This window comes from Toxorhynchites rutilus, chromosome 2 (genome assembly GCF_029784135.1).
Source record: "Toxorhynchites rutilus septentrionalis strain SRP chromosome 2, ASM2978413v1, whole genome shotgun sequence".
NCBI lineage: Eukaryota > Metazoa > Arthropoda > Insecta > Diptera > Culicidae > Toxorhynchites > Toxorhynchites rutilus.
This window is the reverse complement of record NC_073745.1, coordinates 223,060,274-223,085,382: the sequence shown is the minus strand read 5'-3', so window position 1 is coordinate 223,085,382 and position 25,109 is coordinate 223,060,274. Positions and strand designations below refer to the sequence as shown.

At 37.0% G+C, this 25,109-nt stretch overlaps 1 protein-coding gene across 2 annotated transcripts in view; it reads left to right on the top strand.

Moving 5' to 3' along the window:
- LOC129768173 (phosphatase and actin regulator 4-like) overlaps positions 1–25,109 on the top strand; it is a 424,364-nt gene that overhangs the window by 124,365 nt on the left and 274,890 nt on the right. For both annotated transcript variants that reach the window (XM_055769640.1, XM_055769641.1), the window contains exon 3: positions 20,464–20,631. In XM_055769640.1, coding sequence (XP_055625615.1) covers positions 20,464–20,631 — 168 coding nt within the window. The remainder of the gene's footprint in view (positions 1–20,463; positions 20,632–25,109) is intronic.

Sequence of the window (25,109 nt, the reverse complement as noted above, 5' to 3'; positions counted from 1 at the left end):
AAAATTTCCGATCACCAATGGGTTCATAACCATACACCAAATGAAGAACCGAAGAGATAGTAAATTGAAGCGATCTTTTAGTGGGAGTTCGCCTGCCAAAACCTCGAGACTCATGGTATGCGTTGAGGGCATACAACGGCAATACGGAGATAAAGATACTGAATTCGCTCGAGTTTAATGAGGTGTGTTTTGGCAGCTGATTGAAAACAGGAACTGCCATACTCCATCACTGAGAGAATAGTTGTTCGATACAACACTATAAGATCTTCGGGATGGGCTCCCCACCAGGTGCCGGTAATTGTACGGAGAAAGTTTATTCTTTGTTGGCATTTTTTACTCAGATACCTAATATGGGCCCCCCAAGTACAATTGGAGTCGAACCAGGCCCCAAGATACTTGAATGACATAGCATGAGTGATCGGTTTACCCAAAAGTTGAAGCTTTGGTTTTGCTGGTCTATGCTTCCTAGAAAAAACCACCATCTCTGTTTTCTCCGTGGAGAATTCGATCCCTAGCCAAATGGCCCAGGTTGAAAAATTGTTCAAAGTATCTTGTAAGGGTTCTTGCAGGTCGGATTCGTTTGATCCTACGACAGACACCACTCCATCATCTGCAAGTTGTCTTAGGTTGCAATTTTGTGTAAGTTGTACAAAAGGGGGCTTAAACATGGGGGACTCCCATGTAGGAGATCCGACTTACTGTCGAATCCCCATGAGAAAAATTAAAATGTTTCTCACAAAGCAAGTTATATAACATATTATTTAATAGAGGCGGCAGACCCCGAGAGTGTAATTTGTCTGACAAAACCTCTATTGAAACAGAATCAAAGGCCCCCTTTATGTCCAAGAATACTGAAGCCATTTGTTTTTTTCGGCGTAAGCCATTTGAATTTCTGAAGAAAGCAACGCAAGACAATCATTCGTCCCCTTGCCCCTGCGGAACCCATATTGTGTATCTGAGAGTAGGCCATTCCTTTCAACCCATCGATCAAGGCGAAACAAGATCATTTTCTCCAACAATTTCCGTATACAAGACAGCATTGCTATTGGGCGGTACGAATTGAAGTCGGACGCGGGCCTTCCGGGTTTTTGAATAGCTATAACTCTTACTTGTCTCCAATTATCTGGAACAATATTATGCTCCATGAACCGATTGAATAAATTGAACAAGCGATGTTTCGCCACATCAGGGAGGTTTTTCAACAAGTTGAACTTAATTTTATCCGTTCCTCAAGCCGAATTGTTACAAGAAAGGGGAGCAAGAGTGAATTCTACCATCGAAAACTCGGAATCAAGATCGCACCTATCTTGTGGTATATCTCGAACAATTTTTTGCACAGGAGCGGAATCAGGACAAACCTTCCGTGCAAAATTCAAAATCCATCGATGTGAATATTTTTCGCTTTCATTCGTTGAAGAGCGATTTCTCATGTTTCGAGCCACTTTCCATAATTTTTTCATTGACGTTTCTCGTGACAAACCTCCCACGAAATTTCGCCAATAAGCACGTTTTTTCCCTTTGATCAAGCTTTTAAATCGATTTTCAAGGTCCAAATACGATTGAAAATTTTCAATGGTTCCACGTTTCCGAAAAGCTTTGAATGCGTTTAATTTATCCTGATAAAGCTTGGAACATTGGCTATCCCACCATGGATTGGGAGGCCTTCGACGAATAGTGGAGCCTGGGATGGGTTTCGTTTGAGCGCGAACCGCGCTGTCATAGATCAAACGCGAAATGGAGTTATACTCCTCCAATGGAGGCAAACCATCTCTGGAATTGATGGCTAGAGCAATCGCGTCCGCATATTTTTTCCAGTCAATGTGTCTTGTGAGGTCATATGCCATGTTTATAGATTCAGAAGAATTCGACCCAATGGTGATGGAAATTTTGATTGGCAAGTGATCACTACCGTTGGGGTCCTGGATTACATTCCACTCGCAATCTAACGATAGTGAATTCGAGCAAAGCGAGAGGTCAAGAGCACTTGGGTTAGCAGGAGGTTTAGGTACACGTGTTGTTTCCCCAGTGTTCAAAACGGTCATATTGAAGCTGTTACAAAGATCATATATCAACAGTGAACGATTGTCGTCGTACTGTTCCCCCCAGGCAGTTCCGTGAGAGTTGAAGTCTCCCAAGATCAATCGTGGCTCAGGAAGGAGTGAGCATATGTCAACAAGTTGCTTGCGGCTAACCGCAGCTCTCGGAGGCCAATACAAGCTGACAATACATAGGTTTTTTTCCTCTGATGTTTGCATGACAAGCAACAGCTTCAATCCCTCCAATAGGTCAATTCGAAAAAATGAGTGGCACTTATTGATCCCCAATAGCACCCCTCCGTATCTGTCATCACGGTCCAAGCGTATAATATTGAAATCATGGAAAGAGAGATCATCTCGCGAAGAAAGCCAAGTTTCGGACAGAGCAAAAACATCACAATTGAACTTTTGTATCCAAATTGAATTTGAATGTATCCAATTTAGGGATAAGACTACGACAATTCCAATGTAAAACAGTGATATCTCCGATCTCTCTAATTTAATAAGACATCAAGAGAGATAATCATTGCAAGGAGGGGCCATGTTTGCATCAATTGTTGCAAAATTGTCTTTAATACTGGAAGCATTGAGATGACAATGGTTCTGATGGAGTCGGAAACATTAAAACAGATTTGATCCAAAAGGTCAGACAACTTTATAAATCCCGATTGGAAAGTTGAGCTGGACGGAAAAATAGGGACAGTTGGGGTTTTTGATGTCCCCTCGAGTGCTGGGTCGTTCGAAGGTGAATTATTGCCACGGAAGCCAGAAGGAACCTGATTTTGCTTGTCCGCTGCACTCGATTTTTTAGGCAAGCAAACAGGGGGTATCACCGGAGGGACTTGTCCTTGAATTTTGGGAGTGGTCACATTTTTGCGCCGGGATTCCCTTGGAAAATGAACGGTGTTCCCCCGTTAGTTGTGTCCGCTTCCATTTCGTCAACGGGCAACGTGGCGAAGGCATTTTGTGTGTTGATTGGTTGTTGTTCTTGAGCCGGTGGAGATGCGCCCTTCAAAATTTCCGCAAAAGTGCGCTTCGAGCGTTTCTTCAAAGAGCGCTTCTGTTTATCTCAGCGACTCTTATAAGTTTCACAAGCTGAGAGCTCGTGTGGGGATCTCCCGCAATATGGACATTTATGCTCAGTCGCACTGCAGGATTTCCCCTCATGTTGCTCTCCGCAAGTGGCACAGCTCCTTGTTGGCGCAATAGTCTGCTGTATGACCAACTGACTTGCATTTGTTGCAAGTCATGGGCTTTGGCACGAAGAGTCGCACCGGAAGCCTTAATTTATCCACCATAACGTAGTCAGGGAGGGCGGAAACAGCAAAAGTTACTCGAAACGAGTCGGACGGCGTGAACTTTTTTTCTTCCCCATTCTGGGAAACTTTTCCTAGTTGATGGCAGTCCAAAATTTTTATTTGTTTCAAAGAGAGCTGTTTAAATCTGCCATCTCCCTTTTTTATTATTTTGCTCGTCAGACCCGTTTCCGTAATCACCCCCGAAATTTCTACGTTATGGCAGGGCACATAGGCGCGATATTCTATAACAAACCTATTGTCGACAACAATATCGTTAGCGTGCTTCCGATTAGCCACGACAACACGCAGTTTGTTCGGTCTAACCTTGGAAATTTCAACCACGGAAGGGTAATATCTTGCCAGATCTTTCGAAATTTGGATGACATTGAGGGATTTTCCCTTTGGTTGGGCCGGAAGAAAACAATCCATGGTCCAGATCCAGGTGCATCTTCTGGATAGACCTCGACACGGGGAGAGGAAGCAACTGCGGGGGAGGACGAGGTCGATTGTTGAGCGGGAGCAGGATCAGTAGGGCTGGGGGCAAGTTCGGGAGTTGAGTGGAAGCGGGAGATTGAGGGGGTGAAGAGGAAAGGTTTGCAATTTTTTTTTAGGGGGGTTTGTTCAGGTGGATTAACTCTTTCTCTAAAGAGATATCTTCCGAGAGGGGAACGTGTTTAAGCGATTTTCCAGCTCCCGTAGGGGGCTAGACAGTGGATTCAATCTCCATGTCAACGGTTCCTCCTTTATCTGCCATTTAAAGTGGCAGATGTACTTTTTTACTTATCTTTTCAATTTTTTTTAATTTTTTCTTAACTCAATGACCTTAACCTAATGAAATTAATAATACTTATTTTGCACCCAGTGCGGATCCAATGGTTTCCAACTCGAATCGCGTGTCAGTCGTTCAGTACAGCTGAACCGGCGTATCGCATTAAAGATAACAACTATTTGTGAATGTGATTCCGTAAAAAAACAAAAACTCTACACCAGAAAGCATGAAAAACAACGCGGTGCGCTCACCAAACAAAATTGCAACAAAATTTAGGCTTGCGATATCTTTCATTCCTCCTTTGTATCGAGTTATTTAGAAACCTGAATTAAGAAAGAAAGGTTGTCTGCTCGCTTGCTGGATTGAGACTGTCATCAAACATCACCAATTGCTAATTTTTATACAAAACGGAACAGTGGGCGGAGCTGATGCATTAGTCGCTCATAATTGACGATACGGGTATATAAGCATACAATTAACACGTTAAGCCCCCCGTCGGTCTCTAGGGACTGACACTGAATTTTTCATCTTTTTCGCGCCGATCTCACCGGACCGACAGTAGACTTTTCTTTCGAAGAGTGTCGGCATTGGGAACGGCAACAACAAAGTTACAAAATGATGTTTAGAAAAGTCCCCCATCGATTCGCTGGAACCGACACGAGCCTGACTTAAAGTTAATTGTCGGTCCCCTATTTCGGTCGGGGCTTAACGTGTTAACACAACAAATGTATGGGAAAATTGGAATGCTTCCAATTTCTGTAATTTAAACCGTTTATGGGACTTGTAATGTATAGCATATCAAATAAATCGTAGAGAATTTCAGTTTCGATTGCATCGCAAATCATCAAAATCCGTTCGTAGAAAAAATAGTTATTAACGTTAACAACTACGTTAACAGCTACTTGCTCAATTATTTTCTAGCTTTTAGTACATTATCTGTATTATTATTATGTTTAATCACAAAGAAACCATTTAACTTAATAAGTTTTTCTTATATTTAATTCTCTTAATAGAACTTCATGTTTTCTGCAGGGAATACTTTTTTACAGGTTTTTTGACGTAGAACTACGTCTTTCATTAAGGGTGCCAAATCAGAAAACAGGTCACGTTTTTATGAAATAAAGTTAACTTTAATAACTTGTTTTGTCGCGAACGGATTCTGACGATTTACATACTAAACGAATCGGAAAATCCGTAAGATTTGTTTAATATGCTATACATTAGAATCCCCTGGTTTGTAAATGGTTAACATTCATGAAAACTTTAAGCGTTTCCATTTTCCCATACATTTGTTCTGCCCATTTGTGTGCTTTCCCGAACAGAGCGGTCAATAACGAGCAACTTATCGACGACCAACAGAGGGGAAATCGTAGGATTTAAGGTCTCCGTGAACAAATCAAAAGTAGAAGAATGAAGGGGAATACTTGCCTAGAGTATAAACAGTGGATCTCGCTGAGGAAAACTTTCATTCGGCATCGGACTGTTGAGCAATCCAGTTCACTTTGCTTTCGCTGCGCATCGATCTAAGATTGGACCCCACCAGTGGCAATCCAACTTGAATATCGTCGTTTGGTTTTTCTGTTCATTTTTCGCGTTATTCGTATCGTGTGTTTTTCTTTCCGCTTTCTACGCTTCGCGTAGTGTGTAATAAGCAAGAAGAAGAGGAAGACAGGCTCGAGCCCTGCAAAAAACGAACGCATTGCCAGGGACAATAAAATTTCGAGGCATGCGTCGTCTAATGATGCACGCAATGTTGGTGCAGTGAAAAGCGCTCGCACTGAACCGAACCTTCGCGAGTGTGTCACCGCATCGAACAACAGCGAAGTAGGCTATTTCGGCGCGTCGGTCGAAAATGTAAACGCTGTTACCCAGGCAGCAACCAAAATCAAGCAAGCTGGTGGTGAAGGCGGTCGCTCTTGACAAACTAATCAGCGAATTCGCATCGATGGGTGTTTGAGCAGAGTACAAGCTGTGTGGCACAATTCAGTCTTTTTCCAAGCAGTTAACATTGTTTGTTTTCCGTCATCATAAGGACTTCGTTGGTGCCATTGATAATTCATCAATGCATTAAACTGACGTTATGGCGAAGCAGACGTTAAGGTGCGCCAAAGCATTATAGAATAATATCCGAATGTATAAACAAGCGACTTATATAAAATAACAGCGTAGTTCTACGTCAACAATGCGGTCGTATCTTGGACACAACCTCCTATAATTTTTTCGTTAAGGATTTTTCAAATAATTTCAATAATAGTCAAGTAAGAGTAAGTACTACGAATTCAAATAAGCAAAGAACATCAATCAATTATATTCGTCCAAGATTATAAAACTTAGAACTGCCTTCAGGAATGATAATCTGTGAGAGGGAGTACACAATTACTCCACCTCAAATACAATTAAACGAAGCAAAAGAGACGAAACTGATGTAAACGTTACACGCGAAGCTCACGACACTTTTTGTGACAGTTTCTACGAAGTGGTAAATTAATCATAGTCAGCGTCGCGTTCAGGAAAAAAAATCCCAACGAAAACATATCGAATATATCAAAGTAAATATATCGAAGCGAAGCGAAATCGGTCGGTTAAAAAATTCATAATCAAAGTAACAGTGTTGAAGAACTAATGTTATGAGCTCTTATTAATTTAATTTCGAAAAAAAAAGATTTGTCTTGTGTTAATGAGAAATAATTGTTTTTTTTTTCTATTAACCAGATAGTGACCTACTATCTGACCGGATAGCAAATATTGGCTGGATAGGCCGGATATCAAACAAAGCGTTAAATTGCAGGGAGAAATAATTACATTTTTAGATAAAAAATATGATTGATTTTAAAAAGTGTGATACATTAATTGAAAGCATATCAAAATTTTATACGGATTTTTCCGATATTTGTTTAATATTATAATTGGGAAAATTATGTGGATATATTGAATTAATTTTAATATTGGTCGTACCGGAACAAGAACTACGCTGCCGTTCTACGCATATTTGTCCCATGTTACTTTTTGACAATTTTCGCTTTTCTTCATAAAACGATGTTTTCATGTCTAGCCTTTCGGAAAAACAAAAAAAAAGTTATAGTTTGTTCCCAGCTTTTCAAAAAACAGCATCAAGCTCAATTGTCCCATGTTGATATTCTATTCATAACTGTCCCATCATATATTTTGTGTAGATCCATATCAAATAAATCGGTTCTAGTACAAGAATTTTATGCCACGCTTTCAGCAGGGCTAATGTACTCATTTCTAGTATGGCAAAATGAACTACTTCTCAAACTAATAAAAAAAAGTTCAACAGAACACGTGTATATCTTGTTGGCGAATGCCTAATAACAACGAGATTTATATTCTGCAAAGTATTGCAGATCACTCACTTCTTCACAAAACGATGTTTCTATTCATAATCTTTCGGAAAACACAAAACAAGTTATTGTTTGTTCCCAGTATTTCAAAAAACAACACCAAGTTCAATTGTCCCATGTTGATATTCTAGGCATAACTGTACCACCATGAATTTTTAAGCTTGTAACCAAGATTGATTGATTCAAATGAGGGGATCTTATCACATATCATTAAACAATAGTTCTCTGCTTATAAAAACTCAGTGTATTGCTAAACCGAAATGCTTAAAGATTTTGGTAGACAAATATGCTAAAAAACCTTGAATGCGTTTTTCTCAGTTGCTGATTTTAGAACATGGGACAACTATGCGTAGAACGGCTGTACGTGTTACGTGAATACTCACAGTTTTTTTTCTTGACTAGAATACCTCCTTAAAATTTTCCCTTCAAAATTTGGATATTACTTTGAATGTTCACACACCTGAAAAAAAAGGTACCGTTGATTGGGATGAAAATGGGTTATGGGGGTAAAATTGGGTCAAAACGGAGGAAGTTACTATTAGTAATATCTTGTCAAATATTGCGAATATTTTTGAATGCTGTGAGCAGTTTAATAGGAGACATATTTCCACAATTTCCAATGCATAATACTTAACTGTAGTACAAATAGTTATTATTTAATAATTCATCAAAGTTTGATGTGTAAATAGCCATCAAATAACACCTCAGAAAAAAATCTCATGCCCAACATCATACAGAACTACTAAAATTGTAAATATTGGATAGAATTATTCTTCAAACTCTTGCCAGATGAGTCATTACTGATGGGTCAATCACAAAATTGAATTCCATGCCAAACCGTTATAGTGATGGTCAGATTTTTATGAAAATTGATAGTTTTATTCCTCATCGTAAAATATTAGACCCATATTTTTTTTTTTCTCATCAGGGTGGCCATTTCCATTTTATGGTGGTCCGAAAAATCAACTTTTCCCCTTTTTTTTTTTTCCAAAAATGACCATTTTCAATAATTCATAACTTTTGGACTACTGGACCGATTTAGATGATCGATATATCAAATTAGGCCAATGAGCTAGTTTTGTTTAAAAAACATTACACTTGAAAAAAAACCAGATTTTGTTTTCGTAATTATTGATTGTAATTGTTATTCATAGCTTACATGGTTTCGGAACTAAGGTCACCATATTTTTTATATTTTTTCATGAAATCTGAGTTTTTTTTACATAACATATCTGAATATCAGAGAGGTGTTTTTTCGTTTTCGAGTGATTTAACATGTTTTCAGTTTTTGTTCAATATTCCTATACGACTGGACAACTTCTATGCGATTAGAATCCAATTTTTATGCATATGTTGTGTTTCATGTGGCTACAAATTGGTATATCGATCATTTGAATCAGCCGGGTAGTTTAAAACTTATGAATTTAAAAAAAGGCATTTTTGAAAAAAAAGGGTAAAATCATAACTCAATAACGCAAAATAACGCATCTCTGAATTTTGGATACGTTATCGAAAAAAATCTAAGTTTTCATGAAAAAATATAAAAAATAAAGCGCCCTTGGTCCCGAGACAATGTAAACTACAATAAATAATTACAAGGCCAAAATTCAATATTTCTGCAAGTAAAAAAGAGACTATTGGCTGATTGGCTTTAATTTGATATGTCGATCATCTGAATCGGTGCAGTAGTTCAAAAGTTATGAGTTTTTAAAAAAGTAATTTTTGGGAAAAAATAGATCTTTCGGACCACTCTAAAATGGAAATGGTCACCTATTTAATTTTATATGTAGATTTTCCGAATCGGTACAGTAGTACAAAAGTTATGAATTAAAAAAAAGAGTCATTTTTGGAAAATATGAGAAAAAATTGATGTTTGGGCAACCCTAAAATGGAAATGATCACCCCAATTATAAAAAATACGGGTCTAATGTTTTGTGATAAAGAACAAAACTACCACTTTTCACGAAACTCTGAGAACCACTATATCGGTTTGACATGGAATTGCTTTATATAAACATATACTTACATGTTGTTAAATTATCTCGAAATTATTGAGAAATTGATTTCCAAGCACAATTCTTAATAAAAAGTAATATTCACTACTTTGACCCATTGTCACCCCTCTATAGGGTGAAATTGGGTCAACTTTCATTTAAGGGAGGACCCTAGAGTGCCAATGAATGTATGAGAAAACACGACCAAAAAATTTCAAAAAGATACCACATACAAAATGCTCACCACCTCGAAAAAATACTCTATGCCAAATTGCAACTCAATCAGACTTAACACGTTGGTCGTCGAACGCGATGTTTTTTTCATTGGCAACCTAGGGGACCCCTGTCTGGAAGGTCAGAACATAATGAGTTTTCGAGTTTTTTTTCGGATGTTACGAATAAAGTGAAGTGTTCGTGTATTTTGGTTTTTGGTTAAGGTATATTTGAAGATGTATTTTCCATTTTTTGAGTGCACGAATAATGATTATGACGCTGTTGACAGCTGGATGCGTAGATGTTGTCTGAAAATCTGTACCTTGCTGGTGGTATCGGTTCTGAAGCAACGGGGTGTCGTAGAACAAATTCCAATGAATATTTTGAATCTTTAGGATAATACCTAAAGTGTTACATAGAGGTTTTTGAAAATTTGAAAAATTGCCTAAATGGCGGCAATTTTTGTAAAAAAATTAGATATTTTTCATGAAAAATCTATAAATATCGATTTTTAAAAAATCGAAAAAATGAGATATCAAAAAACGGCTATGTAACGCCTTAGATAATTCATTTTTACATGCTGATAAAAAATTTCAGCCGAATCGGTAGATCCTGAGATATCGAAACCATCAGTTGAAATAACGCGGTTTCGAGAAAATCGCGTTTTAAAATTCGTACAGCAATACTATATCCCTAGAGGTGACTTCATACTTTTGGCTGTAACTTTCCAACGAAATCAAATATTGAAAAATCCTTTTAGGACAATATTTCTGATGGTATAAGCTTCTCAAAAATGCAAAAAACAATTATTTATTTTCTTCCGATTTTCCAGACCGGGGTCCCCCCTTAATCGTAGTTCAGTGAAAAAATAATGTTATTCAACAACTTACGAGTGTTCAACATTAGAGAACATCTCTACTTAATCAGAATTGTGTTTTACTCTAATTTACGATAGTTATTCAACAAAAAGTTCGAAAACTACTTTTTTTACCCATTTTCACCCCCATCGACGGTGCTTCAAACACTAAAAATTATGTGTTAATATTAAATTCCGTTAACAGGTCACTTAAAGGGTGTGTCACATCAAATTGCATCACGGAAAAAACGCTGTAGAAATTCGCCCAGAAGACCGATCCTTTTGAAAATTTTAGACAGTAAAATAAAAACTATTAAACAACTTTTGGCATTTTCTTTTTACTCATACTTCGAGCCCAAGCCCGTATGCTCGCACCTTCCTCTTTACCCCGTCCATAAGGTTCTGTACAACGTCAGGTTGTAGTTTTTTTTGAACAGAAATCCATTTTCTCTTGAAGTCCGCCTCCGATTTGACAACTTTTGGGTTCTTCCGGAGGGCTTGCTTCATAATCGCCCAATATTTCTCTATTGGGCGAAGCTCCGGAGCGTTGGGCGGGTTCATTTCCTTTGGCACGAAGGTGACCCCGTTGGCTTCGTACCACTCCAACACGTCCTTTGAATAGTGGTACGAGGCGAGATCCGGCCAGAAGATGGTCGGGCCCTCGTGCTGCTTCAATAGTGGTAGTAAGCGCTTCTGTAGGCACTCCTTAAGGTAAACCTGCCCGTTTACCGTGCCGGTCATCACGAAGGGGGCGCTCCGCTTTCCGCAAGAGCAGATCGCTTGCATCACCATGTACTTTTTAGCAAACTTGGATAGTTTCTGCTTGCAAATCTCCTCCGGAACGCTGAATTTGTCCTCTGCGGAGAAGAACAACAGGCCCGGCAGCTGACGAAAGTCCGCTTTGACGTAGGTTTCGTCGTCCATTACCAGGCAATGCGGCTTCGTCAGCATTTCGGTGTACAGCTTCCGGGCTCGCGTCTTCCCCACCATGTTTTGCCTTTCGTCGCGGTTAGGAGCCTTCTGAACCTTGTATGTACGCATGCCCTCCCGCTGCTTGGTCCGCTGGGCGAATGAACTTGACAAATTCAGCTTATTGGCGACATCCCGGACCGAACTTCTCGGATCACGTCTAAACTGCTTAACTACGCACTTGTGATCTTTTTCACTGACGGAGCATCCATTTTTGCCGTTCTTCACCTTCCGGTCGATGGTTAGGTTCTCGAAGTATCGTTTTAGTACTCTGCTGACCGTGGATTGGACGATTCCCAGCATCTTACCGATGTCCCGATGTGACAACTCCGGATTCTCGAAATGAGTGCACAGGATTAATTCACGACGCTCTTTTTCGTTCGACGACATTTTTCCAAATTTACGAAAAATTGACAGTGAAGCATGGCCAACGTGATCTATACACTCTTATCTGATTATAAGCGAAAGCTGAAGATATAATTCCTAAAAATTAAATTTCTACAGCGTTTTTTCCGTGATGCAATTTGATGTGACACACCCTTTAGTCTATATTTCTTACAAAGCCTAAATGGTTTCCTATAGCTGAAGGGACAACTTTTTTCGAGCTACAATTTTTAATTAAAGTTCTTATGTATAATACATTCTTTCCGAAATATATTCTCTAGTCGAAAAAAAAATCACTCGTGGGAAATACTCGGTCTCTTTTATGCCAACATGCGTCTGCAAATATGTTGATGAAGTTTTGGCATATTTTCAGGATATTCTGACTGAAAATACTCCATGAGAAAAAAAAACATCCATTCTACGTATAAACGATTTTCATCCACTGCCATTCGAAAAATGACAATACAGAGCGAAAGGCTGCAAAAAAAAATGGGGGAGCCAGGCCTCCGGGACCCAGGTTAACTAGAGTGTCTTGAGTCGAAGTTATTCCATACGAAAGTGTTTTACCCGCTGTGTCTTTGTTTACAACTCATCAACATACCGAGACAGTGCAACTCTTCCAGTTTACCACGGCGCTATGCTTGTTACATCCAACCGCACAAGCAAGGTGTCACACACAATGGCGCTCTTGTCTCCATTCTGGGGCTGGTTGTTTGTTGCGGGGTTGTAAAAAATAAATGCAAGATACGGTCAAAATCCGCCGAGGATTATGCTATGATGATGTCGGAAACAGATAAACATTCGTACAGCATACTCGAATTTTGAGAGAGACAAAAAAACACGGAATTCATAGTCTCAGACAGCTTTTGTTTATATGAGTGTATGTTTTTCCCCTTTTCTTGACATTGTCGTCTGCGAATAATTGATTAATGACAGTATGAGTGTCACCCCGAGACGATTGTATGTAGGTTTGTTTTTTTCGAGTGATGTCCTATTTTTTGTAACACATATCGGATACTCAATATACACATCATTGCCAGCCGAAACCCACATAGTAAATGAGAGCGTATCGAACGACGTCCATAATAACAACCATTAGAGATGAGGCACACACAAACGTCAGCCAGCCAGTGATTAATTAATTTATCCCCCAATGCTGGAGCATGACAGCATCCGCGTGCGGAATTCCAAATGCTGATTCCAATTTAACGAATTCAACCGATAAGAAAAGGCGCACCCATTAAGAAGACTGCAAATGTTTCTGTGGAACTGACACAGATATTTATATTCTACAACAGACAGATCGATGCTAATGACTCCGCTCGCTGCTGCTGCTGCCGACGCCGATGATCTCGGGGTCGAACTTGTTGTTTCCCGTCCCCGGATGAGTCACGAAGCCATTTCGAGGCAGCGAAGGTGATGTAATTTCAGCTGTTTCGTCGGCGTGTTGATGGGTTCGAAAAGTTCACCGGTAAACAACAACACCGCACATGTCCCGTGCATCACAAACCGCTATTGAATGCGTGACGGTGGATTCCTCAGCGCGTCAGGTAGTGACACGTGTAGGAAAATCATTATGGATTGATTGTGGGAAATAGGTGGAGTACCTCGGCTTCCGGTTGTATGATGTTGATGGATGCGCCGTTCGTAATTATGCAAGTTTTGCGGCGTACGATTTAGTATGTGGGTATCATCGAATTTGAAACTCGCCAATAGACAAATGGAAACACTTCAACTTGTCACATTATATTATATTATAACAGTTGATCAATTCTTTAGGCTAAAATCAGTCAGACTTTGGAAGACTTTGCAACTGTAAACTTTTTGGGAGCTGGGACCGATACTGTGCAAACGCACTTGATGCGGGCTTAATAGACAGCGCAGTCAAAAAACAGTATGGGGATCAACGTGTTGGAAATGAAATAATATATATATATATATATATATATATATATATATATATATATATATATATATATATATATATATATATATATATATATATATATATATATATATATATATATTGTGCTCCCGTGGCCGAGTAGTTAGCGTCATAACTAACATTCCGGGTGTTCGGGTTCGATTCCCGTTCTGGTCGGGGGAATTTTTCGTCAAAGAAATTTCCTCCGACTTGCACTGTGATCACGCGTCTAGAGCTTGCCACTCAGAATGCATTCAAGGCGTGTTATTTGGCATAGAAATCTCAACTAAGTACTAATAAAAAATGACGCAAGTAATACTACGTTGAGACGGCGAAGTTCCTCTAGGAACGTTAGTGCCATTGAAGAAGAAGAAGATATATATATATATACATGCTTTGGGCTTTAGCATTTTTTTTTAAATTAAATTCGATTTTTGAATAAGATTTTCCAACGGTGTATTTGAACAACCATTTCATGCCAAATCGATATAGCGGTTCTCAGAATTTCGTTAAAATTGATAGTTTTGTTTCTTATCGCAAAATATTAGACCCGTTTTTTTTTATTTTCTCATCAGGGTGATCATTTAATTTTTTAAATGACTTTTTGAAAAGTTCATAACCTCTGGATTACTAGACCGATTCAGATGATCGACTTATCGAATTACCGCCAATTAGCTACTCTTCGAAAAAATATTACGCTTGCAAAATGGCAGGTTCTGAATAAAATTAGCTCATTAGTTCTTCTGAAAACGAGAATTGTTTTACGGTAGTATAATTTTCATTTTCCGGCCTAAGACCATGACATAACTGAGTCTCGGAGTTAGGCCGGAAAATACTATCGTAAAACGATTCTCGTTCTAGGAAAAGAATATGCTGTGTTTTCACGAACTTACAAAAGTTAAATTTAACACATTTAATGTATGAGATACAAAAACAATAATCAGAACTGATTCGAGTCTCTACGTATAACATGATCAAATTAGACATTACAGTAATTGGCATTCATTTCTTTAATTTTTCTGGTTAAAATAAAAAGTGAACACAAAGTGAATCGATATACACTGAAGTCGATTTTTATGCGGTTTCTTTCACACGGATTTCGAAATTTAAATTCACGCAGCACGTATCAACCGCGTAAAAAGTAACGCCAGCGTAAACAGATTTAATATATTGATGCGACTTTTCACGAAATAAGTTTGCATTGTATCACTGATTAGTAGCTGTATTAGTAGCCCCCGCGTAAAAAGCGACACTGTTAGATTTTTACACGAATTTGGAAATTTACACGGTTTATATTTACGAGGATTTTGGAATTTATCCGGATTCTGCAATTTACGCGGTTTCTGTTTACGCGGCACGTATCCCCCGCGTAAAAAGCGACTCCAGTGTATTTTCGATAAGTTTCCATCGTTAGACCCCTAAATTGTTTATGTTTTGAGTATTTTGACGTTTAGAAACAACTGACTCGGCTCTGATGCATTTGTACACGTGTCCGCAACTGATGATGTCGAGAAAAATGGAGAAGGCAGTTATTTCAAAAACGATTCCTTTGTACATCTCAAAATTAGTCGGGCGGTTGCCAAGAAGTACGACATCAGCAATACAGCGGTCGGAAGAATTCTTAACAAGCTGAAAACGTTCGGATCGGTGGGGTATCGCCTAGGTAGAGGAAGTAAACCCAAAACAGATACCAGAACAGACAAACCAGGAAGTGAAGAAAAATGCGAAAGTTACTATCCGGCAGATCCAGGAAGAGCTTCAGCTTCCGGTTTCGCTACTGTCCGTCATTGCATCGAAGCGCATGGGTTCAGCAGAAGGATGCCTTTGAAACGACCTTTCATTAGCAAGGAAAACAAACGGCTCAAATTCGCCAAGGAGCACGCTGATAAGCCGCTGGAGTACTGGAAAACGGTGCTGTGAACAGACGAATCCAAATAAGAGCTTTTCAGTCGAAAGAGGCGTGGGTTCCTGTGTGGCGCAAGTTGGGTGAAGAGTTGCAGGAGCGTTACATTCAAGGGAACTGCAACATCCTGCGTGAAAATCTCGCGACCTCCCTCATCAAGACGGGTCTTGAAGAGCGTTTCGTTTTTCAGCAGAATTAGTATCCGAAGCACACGGTCAAAATAACACAGTCATTCTTCTGATTGTGTCACATAAAACCCCTTGAATGGCACCCACAAAGCCCGGATTCGAACCCTATTGAAAACCTGTGAGCCATCCCATCCTCGAGGCTAGCGTCGACAAAACCGGTGTCACCAATAAAAACAATTATTTTGAAGCTGTGGAAGCCGCGCATGGGAAGTACTCGACCCACAACACCTGGAAAACCTTGTGGAGAGCATGCCGAAGCGCTTACTGGAGGTCTTTTGAAGGGTGAAGAAGGCCATATCAATTATTGAAATGTTTTTGTCTGCTTTCAGTTAAGCTTATTTGAAGCTTTTCTGATCTGGACACTTTTTGGTCACCGTTTGTTTTTTGACGTGGGACTACGTCTAACCGGAGTATATGGGGGGTAAAATGAAAACCTAAACACAGAACATGCAGGAAAAAATGAAAGATTCCGAATGCTTATAGCTCGATCATTTCTTACTGGACCGGAAAGATGTTTGCATCAATTGATAGGGAATATTTCTACGCTTCTATCTCAATTAATAAAATGTAATTTTTCATTAGATAAACAATTGAATAACTGTAAAATGTTAAGCGTTATCTAAACGGCATAACTGCCTTATTTTGATTGGCCCGATCTACGGTTTCCCTAACACAGCCATCAAACCCAAGCAGCCTTGGGGAAATCAGCATTGCAAATACATGAAAGTCGAGGGTATTTTTGTTCCGACTGAAATGTGTTTCCCTAACACAGACTTCAAATCCATGTAGCGTGGGGAAATCGACATTGCAAATACATGAAAGTCGGGGGAATTTTTGTACCGACTGAAATGTGTTTCCGACGAACTTTCAAGTTTAAATCTTTTATAGTATAAAAAGTAAAAGTTGAAGTTTTTGATTCATGCAAGTTTTTTTTGCACTCCACAAAGTGTTTTCTTAGCACGGATTACAAAAGCGGGTACGAACACAACGCTTTGGCTCGGTTATTCATTATTGTATTGAAGGATATACCTTCATATCTTCCGTTCATTGAATTTCTACGCATACCATTTGATGATTAGGCAAAATGTTGTTAACCATTTGCTGCGATAACGCCTATTGATTAAACAATATGTGTTCGACATACATGTCAAAATCGGAACTGAGTGCCTGAAGTTCATCAAATCAAGCAAATTCGCGGTTCGAGAAGTACGTACACTTGAGAGATGCAAACATCAGAAGGAAATGTAAAATAAAATAATCGTTTGATAATTCTTCCGTTCACATATTTTGTCCTAGGCATCATACCAACCGTAAAAGGAATGTCATTCAATTTACTTGTAATGAAGAACATTATCTATCACAATGCATGAATTAACCTTACATGACATTATACAATCTTTTAACTCACAAAGTAAATATATTGAATTCAATTGAATTTGGGAATTGTTCCATTCCATCAAAAATTTAATCAATACAAACAAATGATTGATAAGCTAAGGTAGTCCCACGTCAACCTTGCGGTTATATCATAGTTATAAGCCACCCATTTTTTCTGGAATAAAAATTGTTTTTTTTTCCTATAAAAAAAACTTCTATTTTTCCCAGAGTAACATGAATGAAATTCAAAAAGATCATAATAAATATGATTTTAAGAATGATTACTATGTGTTTACTTTTCATTTTAACCAAAAAATCTCTGATTTTTGGGTTTTTGTTATGTAAAAAGGTCTGAGTTTTTAAGAAATAGCGCCCTCTGTCTCTAACCCAGTTAACTATAAAAAAACAACTACAACTTACAAACTTTTTGCAAGCGTATTATTTTGTCAGAGAAGGCTAACAAATTGGTTTCAATTTGATCTGTCGGCCTACTGAATCGGGCAATAGTTAAATTGTTATTCAAATAGGTATTTCAAAAAATCAGTTTTAGAAAAAAGGGTGAAAATTCATTTTTCGGATCACCCTAAAACAAAAATGACTATGAAAATGAAAAAAAGTACGGGCCAAATTTTTATCCGGTAAGGAACCAATTAAAAAAAAATTATAACTGAAAAATTATAACTCAAGAAGAAAAAATAACGCCCCATTGATTTTTGGATATGTCATGAAAAAATTCTCAGCTTTCAAGAAAAAATATAAAAAATATATCACCGTTGGTCCCGAGACCATGAAAACTATAAAAACCAAATACAATCAATAATTATAAGATCAAGATCCTAATTTTTTCAAGTACAATATTTTTCCAAAAAAGACTAGTGAATTGGCTTTAATTTGATATGTTGATCATTCAAATCGGTTCAGTAGTTCAAAAGTTATGAATTTTTGAAAAAAGTCATTTTTGGGAAAAAGAAGAAAAGTTGATTTTTCGGACAACCCTGAAAACATAAAAAATACTGGTCTAATGTTTTGCGATAGAGAACAAAACTACCACTTCTCACGAAAATCTGAGATTCACTATATCGGTTTGGCATGGAATGGCTGATTTCACTTGCGAAAAATGTGTTATTTAATTACATGGAATACACATTTGATATGGGAAAGTCCATTTTGATTTTGAATGTGTGTTTTTTCATCTGAGAATCAATTAATATTTACTTTAAAAATATTTTTCTGATTGAAAGGTTATTTAGGAAAAAGGTTTTGGAAAATCAACATAGAAATTAAAAACAAATTGCTAAGAACTTACGTGAAATTCCAACTCCAGTGTGGAAACTTTTAATTTCAAATCATTATCGCTTTCGATTGGATGATTACTGACGTAGGATTAAGTCTAATTGAGAGGTGCCAAATCAGAAAATATGTCATGTTTCTATTAAATAATTTTCACGTATACAACTATTTATACTGCAACAGATTTCAAATCATTATCGCTTTGGATTGGATGATTACTGACGTAGGATTAAGTCTTGAATTGAGAGGTGCCAGATCAGAAAATATGTCATGTTTCTATTAAATAATATTCACGTATACAACTATTTATACTGCAACAGATTTTGATGATTTACATACCCAATCGATTTCAATTCACTTGCCCGTGAATGGGAATGCTTCTAAACTGTGTCACTTTGGGAAATTGAATTCATTTCCATTTGCGACACTTCTGTTCTGCGTATTTCTGTGCTCACCTACCCGTGCCGTCAATGACGAGCAACTAATGTAGCGGCGAGGTACATTTTGCATATATCAATGTGAATCAGGAATTGATGAGAGTTTAGAAGATTTCGCTTGCCAATTCCATCTGTTCCGCTCCAGTCAGCAAGCAGATATGTCACACAGTGAAATTTATCCATACAAAGTTCTAAGGTAAAATCACTTCGGAGGGTTGATAGTATGTTGTGAATAAAATATATCGCACACCGTGGTTTTTAATATATTTGTTAGATATGAAATCGATTTTTTATAATTACCGCGAATCGATTATCAAACGGTTCTAATTTGTATTGTATATAATTTTTCATGCAAGATTATGCGTGAAATCCATTTTCGTAAGAGAAATACAAATATGTAAGATTGAGAGTTTACTTTCCATTATATTTTGTGAATGTGATTTTCATTTTGTTAATACTTTTAACCTTAATTGAGATAGATTATTTACCAGTTTGTTATTCTAAAATGTCTGCCTTCTGCTAAAAGGTCTGCTGAACAATGGAAGAACAGAAGGAATACTCTTACGCTCAAATAGCTACTGTGTAATTTACAATTTATAAAAACCTTGTAAACATGTAACATAATCCGGCTCTGTTACAGCTGAAACGCTAATGAGCCTGAAAAAATAAACAAATGGTATAAAAAAATTACATAAATATTCAATGATCTCTATGGAGAAGATGAACGATTTGTTTTGTAATAGAAATGAAAATCGAAAAATTGTAATATACATTGGATTAATGTTGTGCTTCTTCGCGATAATCAGAACCACCCTATTTTTTATTTATTTGGTCATCATTTGAGTGTGGAATCATATGTAACTCCCGTGGGTGTGTGAACTTCAACTCAATCCACGTTATCAGTGAATTATTATGAATTGAATCGGTTTGTTTGCATTGGAATCGACATAACATGCGAACTCGCATGGAAATCTCACCTTCCTTATTTTGTTTATTTTAGATTGCAAACACTAAAAGTCCATAAATTTATATTTACCTTTTCCACCTGCTACTCCCCGTAGAGGAAAAATGAAAGATACTTCATACAGCTGGATATATGCTTTTGTATAAACAATGATAGATGGCTCTCCATTATCAGCAGTTATTTACGTTAGTTCATAACCGGGTTAAAAGGGCATGTGGGGTAGCAAACTACGGGTATTTCCATAACGAATACACGCAAATTTTTACCCCGTTATCGCACGTCAAGAACACAACAATGTTCCGCACGAGCACCGAGATTCCGATGTTATTTATCCAAATATAATCTCGACTATTTCCGTGTACGTGTATGTGTATGAAAAGGAAAACTTTAACTGAGATATATGGCTTCTCAAAGCCTTTGGTTAAAATTTATTGCGAACTATCGAAATTATTTTTACTCATCTTTTTTTTATTTTCTTCTTTCCATCTATTCCCCGCAGCTACGAAGAAACAGAATGGTGCCACCATGCGTTCAAACAGTCTGAATTCGGGATCCCGGACGCCACCACTGGAGCGGAAGAGCAAGTTCAGCGCCTTCGGCCGGCTGTTCAAACCCTGGAAGTGGCGGAGAAAAAAGAAAAGTGAAAAGTTCGAGTCGACCTCCAAGTGTAAGTATTTTATTGGCTGCTGCAATACGGCATCCCATGTGTTTATGTGTGTTTTGCGCTTAGGGTTTTGTTTTTTCCACTGTTTTAAGGTTATCCACCGTATTGGGATGATTGCAAGAGGTGCTTGATAAATTATTACGGGTAAAGTAGGGCAGTTTTTCTCCAACGGGAGGAAAGTTTAACGTTTGTGCCGACCACTCAAAAATGCGGGTATTTGAAATTTATGAATTTTGTGGTCTATTTGTTTTTATTAATCCTCAACAGAGTGGAAACTCGGAACAGTTCAATTGCTAAATAGTAATGCCTACGGTTTTGGAGTATTGGGGTTTTGGTTTATATTTTATTGATGGCTACTGTGTGACACGATTTGGGATGCATTGAGAAAAATCAGAATTTTTCGCGTTTCACGAGAGATTGTATATAGTCCTCAAAATATATGCGAGAGAGCATGACATAACTCGGAGTGATATCTCAGCGAATTATGAGCAACAGGTGGATATAATTCTTTTAATTATGAAAAAATAAAGAATGAACCATCTGAGCGTCTTTACATAATTAGGATATGTTTCATCCAACAGTGGTGATTGAAAAAATCATCATTGATTATCAGTATAACATGTCCATAATATAGGGAGTGCAAAACTAGGTCTCTCGGATATTTGATGAATTAAAAACAAACAGTTCATTTGAAATTTCGCTAGCTATACTCTTGTAATCTATTTTAAATTGTGAATATTGTCCAATAATACGACGCTTCTTTGGACTGCAACTATTCATCTAAATAATGGTTGTTGGTATTAAATTCAATTTTTGCGCAGATTTTTGAAACAGTATATTCAATATGTTGTTTTACTTACAATTTTCATCAACATCCGAACAACTTTGCCCAATTCTATATTTCAATCAGACAGCAGGATAACAAATCGGTTGTTAAAAAGTTAATGAACTTCTTAGGATAAAACCTAAGCTACATTGTTAAAAATTTACCCAAAGTATAACATATTTTTTCAATTAAATGTTAAAAACATGCATATCCCAGATACGAAGAAAAACAGATCGAAATACTAACTTAATTTTCATAAGTTTGGCGGTTAGTGAAGCCGTGTCAAACTCACAAAACGTAGACATTAATTTTTTTAAAATTATTGAACTTCGAAACTTTACTGAATTGTAGGTTTTAAGAAATGTATCACAAATTAAAGATTCCTATATGCCTGTGTTCTTATCCTATGACTAACCGTTCTCGAACACAACCGACTAACCGAATAACAAGTTATTAAATCTTTTATAAATCAATCATGTTTCTTGAAGAGCTTCATGTGCAACTGAATTTCCGTAAGTCGGCTTTCTTTAATATAATCCAATCCCAAATTATTGATTTCACTAATAATAAACTTTGGTCAGCTAAAATTTGACGTATTTCTTTGAAGTGTGCATTTAAAAGCTGATCACCCCTCTTTCTGTAGGTTCAAGCGTATAGAACGATTCCTTCGCTTTGATTTTGATGATTGCTCTTCAGTTCTTAAAAATAGCTTCAGTGGCCTTTGATGTTAGGGTGATAGGTTTCTCATTGAGAATCTATTAGAAATGCAAACGGATACTTCTTCGTATATGACCAGATTTCGATAGTTACATAGTTACAATTCACAAGGGCGCAATTATTACTCAGTTGATGAACCATTTTTTGTATTTCTTCATATGTTAGCTTCAATCTAGATAAAAAATACGCTACTTAACAACACCGCAATAGATCATTTTGAATGCAAAAAACCCTGATCCATTTTGAAAAAAGGTACGTTGAAAAACATTTGAAGACATGTGGGTCAAAACTCCTAAATATAACATGGGTAACTCCTAAACATATATTTTTACCATATTGATGTTTTTAGAAAAGTTGTTGAAAATTATAAGCAAATTTATAAACTTCCATGAACATGATGGTATAACACATATTATAAACATATTAAAAGAGTTTATTTACTATAAAAAAGACAATAAATTAGAACTATTTTTCAAAATATCTCGAGAATGCCTTCATTTAGAAAGAGATTGATAATGAACTTTTTGTTTTCAATCACATCAGGATTCATAATTTTTGGCTAAAATGATTGTTATCATACAAAAATTCGAAGTTTCAAGAATTCATAAAAATTCGATGTTCCACAAAGTTCATCAAAAATATTTTACTATCTATAACTCTTTCTAAGACACTATTTCGATACGACTCATAGTTTTTGAGATAGGAAAAAAATAGTCAAAGGTTTCTCTTACTAAAATCGATACGCTCTTTTCAAAAGTTACAAAAAAATCCCAAATGCTGTGGAAAACTCACATTTCCTCCCACTTAAACGGAATACGAGCTTTCATTCGAATCAAAAATACACATGTTTTGTCATTTATCGATTTCATTTGGAATTGATCATCTCATGAATTGTCGTCTTCCAAATTGCTTTCAATTTTGTGGATCATTAGGTGATATTAATTTCTAAGTGCAAATTGAAAGTTGTTAGCAACTGACAAAAGAAAAAGCGAAAAAAGAAAACTTGAATCCAAATTTCCACTCCACTCCTTAAATCATTCCATTAAATGCATGACAAGATCACTGATAACAACGAGCTCCACAGCAAGTTCCGATCGAAAAGGCAACATGTTCCAACGTACAGCAGGAAAACAAAAGTTAATCGAGTTGTGATTTTCTTTAATGGAACTATTATGGTTCCTATCCACAGCACAAAAAATACGGGCCAGTATTAAAGTTCTACATATAGGAAAATTTCTAGAATTTTTTTTTTCGAGAATAGCTTTCAAATGAATTGTGATTAGAATTATAGGCAAGAAGACGGGTGGGTTATGTCGGGGACATAACTGGAGAGATGAAGAGACGAAGAGACATAACGATTGACACCAAGAGCTGTCAATTTTAATAACTTATCGAATATCCGCGTAGTTTTTTTTGTGCCTATCATTAAAATTATATTTTCAACGCGCCCAAAAACAAAATTACCGAAAAAAGCATACTGCTGCTGCTGATGATATTGGTGGTCCTGCTGGAACGGTGCCCTTGGAGTATGAGCTCTGTTTCGCGGTTAAAAAATGAATGATCTTTTTGGAAAACAATTGCGAAATTTATACGATTTGACGATGGTAAAATCACAAAGGGGTGGGGCTTACGACGCAATATTTCGTTGGTGTTTAATTTGTGTTCCGATGTTACTCTGGTTGCTCTCTTTGGTCGGTACCATTCGATGAGCACAAATTGAACTCTCACGCTAAAGTTCAAGGGTTCAATTCTCACTCCCGATATTCTTCCAAAAAAAATGGAAGAAAAGTGACGAACCAGCTAAAATTGTTGAAAGTCACTATAATGCAGAAAAAAATTGGACCAATCAAATAGTGGGACTTGGTGAGTTTGAATTATTTAAACTTGACAAGTTTGACATTTTACAATTATTCAATTGTTTATCTAAAAATATAATTTTCTTCATTGTGATAGACGCGTAGAAATATTTCCAAACAATTATTATGAATCGACCGAGTTATAAGCGAATATTTCATTATTTCCTACATGTTCAGTGTTGAGATGTTCATTTCACCCCCCAATATTGTCTGTTAGTCATAGTCCTACGTCAAAAAAAAAACATCATTAATTCCGTAACGGTTGAGATTTGGTCATATGCGTAAAAGAATTATTAATCAAATATCGATCACAGTTAATAGATACGCCTTTGCCAAAAAATGGTTGGTCATGTGATTAAAAAAATTGCAATTTGAGGTAGCCGCACCTACATGTACAAAGTTTCAAAAAAATCTGAGAGGATCAGGGCAGCGGCCGCCTGTTTTGGCGAGGAATTGCTTTTATGCATTTCTTAGGTATCACTTCAATCATAATTAATTTTTTTTATTCATTAAATTTAGATAGATTTTTTATTAATTAAATTTAGATAATTTCCTATAATTCGCTCGTAGGACATATTTTCGTGTGAGATGCTTTTTTGAGCCATTGATTTAAGAAATAACACAAAAGACTTTCTACAAAACAATCTCAACTGGTTAAAAAAAAAATTAAGTATGCAAAGACACTTCAAAGGCAAATTAACCTAATGCATGGATGTAATACATACTCGCAGGCCCACCACATTTCGTGTCAAAATGACGCCTAACTCACAAGTTACAGTTTAAATGACTTGACTACGGAAGTGAATCGTAATTTCAAAAACAAAAAATTCACATTTTCATATTTATTTCATGTGTTTACTCAATAATATGTAACGTTTACCCGAATGAAGAAGGAAAACTGTTTACCAACGTAACTAACAACGTAACAAATGTTTACCAACATAACTTCTAAACACATATTTTTACCATAACGATGTATTTGGAAAAGTTGCTGGAAATTATAAGCAAATACATAAAATTTCATGAACATGACGGTATAACACGACAAACATATTAAAACGGTATATTCATTATAAAAAAGA